This window comes from Ursus arctos, unplaced genomic scaffold, assembly GCF_023065955.2.
Source record: "Ursus arctos isolate Adak ecotype North America unplaced genomic scaffold, UrsArc2.0 scaffold_30, whole genome shotgun sequence".
NCBI lineage: Eukaryota > Metazoa > Chordata > Mammalia > Carnivora > Ursidae > Ursus > Ursus arctos.
Genome location: NW_026622986.1, coordinates 29,822,256 through 29,830,946, shown reverse-complemented (window position 1 = coordinate 29,830,946; position 8,691 = coordinate 29,822,256). Strand labels below are relative to the sequence as shown.

At 45.8% G+C, this 8,691-nt stretch overlaps 1 protein-coding gene and 1 long non-coding RNA gene across 5 annotated transcripts in view; one reads left to right on the top strand and one right to left on the bottom strand.

The window, feature by feature from the left end:
• Positions 1-508: 508 nt before the first annotated feature.
• LOC130542162 (uncharacterized) lies at positions 509-6,809 on the bottom strand. The gene is made up of 2 exons (XR_008956521.1): positions 6,707-6,809; positions 509-882 (listed from the first exon to the last, which is right to left on the bottom strand). It is a non-coding gene; the product is annotated as an uncharacterized LOC130542162 (long non-coding RNA).
• TAF3 (TATA-box binding protein associated factor 3) overlaps positions 6,177-8,691 on the top strand; it is a 176,540-nt gene continuing 174,025 nt past the window's right edge. The window contains exon 1 of one of the 4 annotated variants that reach the window (XM_048219427.2): positions 6,177-6,269. Coding sequence is in view for 1 of the 4 variants with exons in the window: in XM_026478740.4 (XP_026334525.1) it covers positions 7,095-7,260 (166 nt within the window). In the remaining 3 variants the exon portion in view is untranslated. Of the gene's footprint in view, positions 6,270-6,879; positions 7,261-8,691 lie in introns of those variants that run through there. The other 3 variants (XM_048219426.2, XM_026478740.4, XM_048219428.2) reach the window with 3 other exon arrangements.

The following is an 8,691-nucleotide window of genomic DNA, read 5'->3' as shown; positions in this document are numbered from 1 at the left end:
AATAAATAAAATTTAAATATGTTTTCCAAACACTGAGAAACCTTTCAGTATGATAATTCATTCCATATTCACATTTAAATAACCATTAAGATTGGATGCCTGACCTGATTATGCAGAAGCTGTCCATGCCAAAATGTCAGGGTTTCCTATTTGTTTAAAATAGCGAAATTAGGGGTTTTTTTTAATTACAAAAGTAATATATAAGTTACAAAAAGACTACAGAACTATAAAAAAATAACATATAAAAGTATATACCCATTCTAAACAATATGATGCTTTTGACTTTTTTTTTAAAGATTTTTTAAAATTTATTTGACAGAGAGACAGCCAGCATGAGAGGGAACACAAGCAGGGGGAGTGAGCGTGGAAGAAGCAGGCTCCCAGTGGAGAAGCCTGATGCAGGGCTCCATCCCAGAACACTGGGATCACGCCCTAGGCCAAAGGCAGATGCTTAACGACTGAGCCACCCAGGTGCCCCTGTTCTAACTTTTAAAAACCATTAAATACGTTTATTTAGAAAGATTTCTTCAAATGCTTTATTATTTTACCAACAACTATTTTCACAAAAATGAACAGTAATATAAAAATTGATGAGCAACCACAAATCTTACAAGAGGGCTGCCGGAAGGAAGAGAAACTGAACAGTATCCAGGGTCCTTTTCTAGCTTCCCTGAGCCTTTACAAGAGTCACTTGACATTCAATGTGTGTCAATGAGGCTGAGGCATCAGCTGGACACACGTGTGTTCAGGCTACCAGATCGCCTTCAGAAATGTCAGCAGGAAATGGGGCTAAGTGGTGGTTTTTCTCTTGCTTCTAAACCCCTTGGCCCATCTCCAGTTCTGAGGACAGCAGTAGAGCACGCTGAGGGTGAACTGCATGTTCTAGACAACACGGCAGGAAGAAAAGCAGGAACGTAAGCACATCGTCACATAAAAATCTGTCAGGCTCAACATGACAGACTCACAGGTTCAGAAGAGGATGACAGTTGTGGGGACCTCATGGTGCCAGCCCTCTGTCTCTGGAGTATGGACATTCTGGTCTCTCAGTGGTCCTATGTCATTTGCGTCACTGTCCTGGGTTGGAGCTCATTTCCTGTGTCACACGTTTCCCTCTCAGGTATTTTGGTGGTGTATACCTTCCAGGTAAATAGGTAACCCTTTTAAGACCTTGCATATCTTAAAATAATTATTCTATGATGTTTTCGTGGAGCCAACTGGGATGAAGACCCCGCTCAACCCTTAGCAGCGGTGTGATCTTAGGAAGTGACGTTCTTGAGGTCTTAACATTCGTAAAATGCAGATGAAAACAGTCCTTAACTTCATCGGGTTGTTAGGAAAATCAAATGAGCTAATGCTTGCCAAATACTTAGAATCTGATACGGGGTGAGTGCTGAAGAGAAAGTGATGCCCCCAGTGAGCTTGGGCCCCCCTCGGCCTGTGCTCTCACTGACTTGGCACGGGTTCTTTATCCTGGTCCCCAGCACTTTCATGTTCCACGTCCCACCGGGACAAGATGATAAGGACCAGGGCTCTTTGAGTGAGTCAGAGCTCTGCTTTCAAGATGAAAGTTCAGTCCACAGGTCCTGGGTCCTAGTGTGTCAACAAGACAGTGTGACACTCAGTATAGCAGCCACCCCCTGTCCCCACTGCTGCAGCTCTTGCAGGAGGCTCTTTGCCTCCTTGCCACCACTGTAGCTCACCTCGAATCCACTCTCAACACCTTCATTGAGAGAAAACGCATGTGCAGTAAACACTGTTTAAAAGTGCATAATCTAGGTTTGGGGTATAGACAGTTGTGCTCTAATTCTACACGCTCTTGCAAGATGAATTGTTCTAGAAGGCATCCATTTTTCGAGCACTGCCTGCCTGCTGGATAGACGCTGTCTACTGGGCATTGATCAGTAATTGAGGTGAACGCTAGCTGCCCTCCTGAAGCGTACAGCCAAGAACAGAAGGATGAGTTTTGTTTGGGGCCTCTGTCAAACAGTAAATTTGAGTTATAGATGGGATATCGAAATAGACATTAGTAGTTGATGAGATGCAGTTAGTTACACTAGTCTGAAACTCGGGAAAAATGGAGGATAAATCGTTATATTGGGGAGTCATCTTTATATAACCATGAAAATCACCAGAGTGAAGCATATAAAAAGAGAACAAATACTTAAAAATTAGGCAAAGGCATTAGAGGAGAAAGCAAATATTTGATATAATTGAAATCAGGGTTCTCACTTTGGGAGGAGGGAGATATAAATATGAAATGGGAGGAGGTAAGGAATATGGACTTAGGGGTTTGAATCAGGCATCAGTATGTACTTGCGATTTTTGGAATATTCATATTTTCTAGTTTTCTCCACCAAACGGCCCCTGAAGCAATGACACCCCAGTAATAATGAAGGTCAGCTAGAGCCCATAGCTTGGTTTCTAAATAGTGCTCCTCACTGGGAAGAACCAGAGCCCCTTGGAGCGATGGCTAATTCCAAGTCCAGGGCAGGGAAAAGCATAAGGTAAGCCTGGAAAAATCTTGTGCCACCAAGTACGGAAACACCCAGTGAATGACAGAGGCATGTTAAAAGCACACAGCAGCTGGCCTGAAAAGGCTCCTGCTGGCCTAATACGGGACAATTTAAGCAGCAAAAAAATAATAATGTTAAGAGATTCTAGCTCACTGAATAAAAATCTCTGACTTGATACTAAAATCATACTAGAAAAAATGAGGAAACTTTCCAGAACGTCTGCTAAGAAAGGTAGAAAAAAATGCTCGGGTTAGAAGAATCACCGCTTCATAACCACTGGAGTAATGACTGACTGACTCGGTGAGAGATCAGACGTGGCTGCTCATAAAACGACAGTGGTGAAAGGTTGTGGAGAAGCAGGTTATTCAAATCGTCTCAAAGTATCACCTTATAGATTACTTATTAATCTCAACGCTTAAAAAAAAAAGGATACCTTGCAATGGAGAGACTGGTAGACACCTAACCTTTACAAATGACCAAACTTTGTCCCTAGTGATGGCACAAAATGACCCTTGCTGTTAACCTGTGTAGGAATGTTGCCAAAAATGTTTAGCTTGAACCTAATCAGGTGAGAAAACAAAGATTGCGAGACATTCTATAAAATAACTGTTCTAAAAAAACAAAAGCAAAAACGATAACAAAACTCCTGGACTTTGCAAGAATGTCATAAAAGACCAAAAAAATAAACGAAAGCCCTACAAACAACTGGGGGGACCGATTTTATTGGAAAAGACTATAGAGATGTCAACGAAATGCAATGAGTGATTCTTAATTAGATTCTGGATTGAAAAATTAAAAAGCTATTAAAGGCATTTGGGAACTACGGGAAGACCACTCTATACTGGGTTATACTATTGTATCACTCTTGAGTCTGTCGTGTGCAACAATGGTATTATGGTGTGGTGGAAGGTGTGATGCTGGAACTGTGTCAAGAAACAGCCCTCAGCACTTAACCCTCTTTGGAATTGCCTCAGCTGGAGACTGCCCTGCCCCAGGTCACAGCCCCGCCACCCGCTGCAGCCCACACCCAGTGCCTGCTCAGTGTGGAAATACAAAGCCAGTCCCCCTTGCCTAAACTCAGAGGATAGCTCCCGTCCCCCATCCCCATCTTCTTTCCTTCCCTGGGTCCTGATCCCAAGAGCACTCACAGAGACTGATCTCAATCTCAGAGGCTGCTTTCTGGAGAGGCTCACTCCGGGCAATGTGTATTGGAAGGGGTGGAGGCAGTAGACACTAAGACAGGATTTTTGGAGCTGGGTCAGCCACCAGGCTGGCCCCAAGGACCTCAGCACTGGTGGTAGATGGCTCATGATAAGCTCCTGGCACAAGATAGGTAGTTCCAGAATGTGCAGGTTGTAAAACTCACCAATGGCGAACTAGGGCGGTATGAAGTGGAAACAAGTTGGTATGAGGTATCAGTGTTCAGATATTCAGGCAAAGTGGGGACAGTAGGACTGTAAAATACAGGCCAAAAGGGCTGTGCTTAACTGCGTATCAGTCAGAAGCCACATGAATGGGCTCATGATAAGAGACGTTAAGGGATTGGGGGAGTAAGTCACCTGGCGAGTTTTAGGGATGGCTCCCAGAACAAGGGTGGGTGAAACAGATGGGCAGCCAGTGAGTGGGCTCCTCAGTCTGTACCATCAAAATAATTCACGGACAGACAACTAGGTGGCTGAGGACATTTGCCTCGCTGAATAGGCATGATTCCTTGCCCAACATCTGGATCTGAGCCAGCTTTCAGACGAAACTCTTTAGCCTTTAGGAGGAAGAACTCAACACCAAATGGAGAGGAAAATGATTTTCCTACTCCTCCCACAAAGGAACCAACAGCCACTGACTCAAGTAACCATCCACTGGAGAAATGAAATACTCAAACATTTTGAGGATTGCTGAACATAGGGGCAGAGGGGCAGAAACCAGGAGATGCAGAGTCATCATGGGCCTGTTAGAGTGGGGGCAGAGGAGACCCAGTAATAAAGGAAGCACTAGGTCCCACAGTTGATGGACCCAGTCATGAGTCAATTCCCTGATTCCTCAATGTGTAGTTACATTAGACATATAGGGAAGTTGGCACAACCTCTACGTTGATTCCTTGGCCTGTGGGGTCAGAATTGTGGTAGTCGGGAGGCCAAAACAAGCTTTTGAGATTGGTCCCGCAGCTGGGGGGGGAGAGGGAGAAATTAGTGGCATCCTTAAGGACACAAAGGATGAAGGGCCGGTGGTCCCCATTGTATCTCCATGTATCATCTGATAATTTGGCCCCTACAAATGAACTCTCAGTGACCCACCTGCAAAATTGTTCTTGTCCCCACAACTCTGGCTCCTCCAGGTTGATAGTTCTAATTTGTAAAAAGAGGAATGCTTTCGCCACGGGACACATAGGAGTCCCACTGAAATATTAGCTACTGTTGTCATCTGAGCACTTCAGCCAGGGGTCAGCATGCAGAGAGAGAAGTCATTGTGCAGGTAGGAATAACTAACTACGATCATTAGGACCATGCCAGAGTTACACAGTGGGCAGCAAGGAGAAATGTGTGGCACCCAAGTGGTCTGGTTGGGTGTCTCTTGGTATTCTCTTGCCCCGTGTTGACGGACCACAGACAGGTTCAGCAGCCACTGGAGTACTCCTTAATCAACCTTCTGCAGGCTGATCTCCATCCCAGAAATGACTTCCTGGGGAATCGAACCCGTGACATATGGTTATGTAGGGGGAATGTTCTTGCTTTGAGGAGACACATGCTGAAGTATTTCTGGGTTAAGCATGATGAAGTTTGCAACTTATTTTCAAATGGTTCTGAAAAAAAAATGTGTGTATACGTATATAGTAATTCTAACAAAGCATTAACAATTGATGACTCTAGGTGAAGTATATGCCTGTGCTTACACTTTTCTATTTTAACTTTGATGTAGGTTTGAAATTTTCTGAAATAAAAGATTAAGGAGTTGAACACACACACACACACACACACACACACACACACACAGGCAAATGAAGAGGGGTCTAATACAGAGATTAGAAGGAACCTCCAGAAGTTTTGAAGGGGCAGTAAGAGAACAAGGTGTTGTGAAATCCAAGGTATAAGAGAGTTTCAAAATTAAGGTAGTGTTCAATGCTATCAAATGGCTACAAAATGGTCAAGTAAGGATAGGACTAAAAGTGTCCCATAGAGTTAGCATCCCAAAGGTCCCTGAGAATCTTGGGGACACAGGTGTCAGTGAAGAAAATATTACAGGCACCCCACCACCAAGCACCATCTCTGCAGAATTGTCATTTGGCTGAAGCACCACATTTTCAGTTCTACCGTGGTTTTAAGACTTTTAAAAATTGAGTATCTATTATGTTCACAGTTCTGGAATACTCCCTGTAGGGAGAATGTAGATCCGCTCAGAAACACGATTTATTGGGAAAGGCATATAAACTCAAATAGTAAATGCACTGTGCCAAGTAGAAGAACAGAGAAACTGACAAGAGAAATACAGAGGAGAGAGATGAGGGGAAGGAAGGAAGGAAGGAAGACTCCAGAACTTGGAGTGGGGGTGGGGGGAGCACAAAAGGACATACTTAAAAGACCATTAGATCAGCCATTACAATTGGCTAACCACAGGCTGGGTAATATTTACAACTAGAGATATTTATCACAAAGTCCCGATTTCTGGCAATTTGGAGAGATGTGGCAACAGTTGGCTGGGGCTAGGAGGAGCCTGGAGCAGACAACAGTTCCCCCTTCTCTCAGCCTGCTTCAACGATTTAAGGTACTTGTTTTGCACTCTGTAGGTAACTGAGTTTTACTGAACCCAGGGCTGGGATTAGAATGGGGCGAGCGAGACAGGAATTTGGGGGAGGTGGTTTGGATTTTTTAAAAATACTATATTAAAATATGATCTTCAGTTTTCTGGCGCTCCCATAAATTTTGCACCGAGGCTAGTGTCTCACTCGCCTAACTCTAACCTTTGAGCAGCTTGGGCTTGATTTAACCTATACACTGGTAAGTAGCAGCATAGGCAAGATCAGATCAGATCCGCATTTGGGGGCACTTAAGTTCCCACGCTCCAATTCCCGCCCCTGCACTCACAGCCTCTCGAGTTCCCACTTCTCTCTAAAGCCCGCATTTTAATTTCACATCCTGACTCCCTCTTTTGCCCCTAAACCACTGACGGTCCCCTCTCCCTTCCCCTCCAAGTGAACCCACCGGGAAGGCCCCAAGCACCTGCCTCCTCGGGCGCATCCTCCACCTGCACTCAACACAGCCGTTTCCTGCAGCCTTCCAGGCCCGAGAGTTGCTGCCGACACCATCGCTCTGCTCCAACAGGGCGGAGCTTCCTCATTGGCCCGCTCAGCATTCGGCTAGTGCTGCCTCGCCCCGGCGACCGTCCAGCGGGAGGCGGAGCGAGTCCAAAATGGCGGCTCTCAGGCTGGCGCGCTCCGTGCTGCTGGCGCTTTGAGGTGGTCGCCAGGGGTCGGGGGGACGATTTCCCCGCCGCGGGGGCCCTAGAGGATGAATCGAGGGCTCTGCTAAGGTTAGGCGGTGGGGGTGGAGAGAGTGGCAGCAAGGGCTGCGGTGGAGTCCACGGAGCGGGATGTGCGAGAGTTACTCCAGGTCGTTGTTGAGGGTCTCGGTGGCGCAGATCTGCCAGGCGCTGGGCTGGGACTCGGTGCAACTCAGCGCCTGCCACCTCCTCACGGACGTGCTGCAGCGCTATCTGCAGCAGTTGGGACGGGGCTGCCATCGGTACTCTGAGCTGTGTGAGTACCGGGCTGGGTGCGGGAGGGCTGCCTCTGGCCAGTCACGAGTGACACCTCCGGTCTTGCCTTCTCTATCTCAGCGTCTCCGAGGTGTTCGTCCTCTACCCCTACCCCGAGATCGGGCATTTTCTCGGCCTCTGACGCCCCTCGGATTCCACTGCCCCTGGAAACTCCAGTCATCCCTTTGGTGCCTCTTCCTCATCCACTAACTTCCCGCCTCTAGCCGGGACCCCTGTCTCCGCTCTCAGCTCCACACCCTCTCACCTCTTCTCTGATCGGAAATATGCATCGGTCTTTCTCATCATCTCATTTTTGCTGCGTGTAGAACCACCTCCAGAATGCTTTGCAGCCTCTTTTACTTTGGTCCTTTTCCTCCCTTGCCTGCAAACTACTACAACTAGTTGTCACAGGCGCTCCGTCTACCGGCCGTTTCTTACAAGGCTAGCCATTCTTCAGCTCATAACAACACATACTCGTTGACAGCTCTGCTCCGTTGGGGACACTGCCTCTTCTTTCTGTATCTGTTCATTTCATAGAGAGTGTCTCTGCTTACTGTTTCCCAAGGCCAACTTTGTCAGTTTCACTTAGATTAACTTTCACTTACATCTCGTTACTCATTGATTTGCTCCTTGATATTTTTATGTCAGTGGTTATCAAAGTGTAGTAGAGGGAACACAGGCAACTTACAAGGGTCCCCGGATAGTCTGAGCTGCAGTATTTATGGTTTTTAAGTGAGTGTCCAGTAGTATCTATAGCTGATGGTATTTAATACAGAATACTTAATAGAAACCACACGGCATCCCACTGATGTGAAGTGTGTGTGTGTGTGTGTGTGTGTGTTTGTGTGTGTTTGTGTGTATGTATTGGGGGAGCTACCGTTCATTGAAATTTCAGGTCGTTACTCTTAAGGTGGGTAAGCTGTAGAACTGGGTGAAGTGTTTAATAAGATATTTTGCTTCGTTAAAGTGGTTACTAGACTGGAAAATTGAGACCCACAGATACACTTTACTTCTTAGGCCCCCAATTCCATTCCAGCTTCCACAGTGCTGCCAAAGTAATCTGCACACATTTGATCGTGTCATTCTTAAAAATATTTTAATTTGTACTCCATTGCTTACAGGCTGAAAATCTCAACTCTTCAACAGCACGTGGTTTTCTTTGTAAGCTTTTTCTTACCTCCTGCTGTTCTTACTGCAACCATGCTGAACTACCTGCCTTATCCAAAACATTTTTAACTATCCATTCCTATACGCATGGGGTTTCCTAGAGTATCCTTCACCCCCTGGTCCATCATTAGTACTACTTCTGTTTTGAGATTCACTTATCACTTGATTTGGGAAACTCATGTCATCTGCCCTCAGAATTCTGCACATATTCCTGTATGTAACACCTTTTGTGTTTTGTAATCATCTGTGTCTATTTCTTACCCTT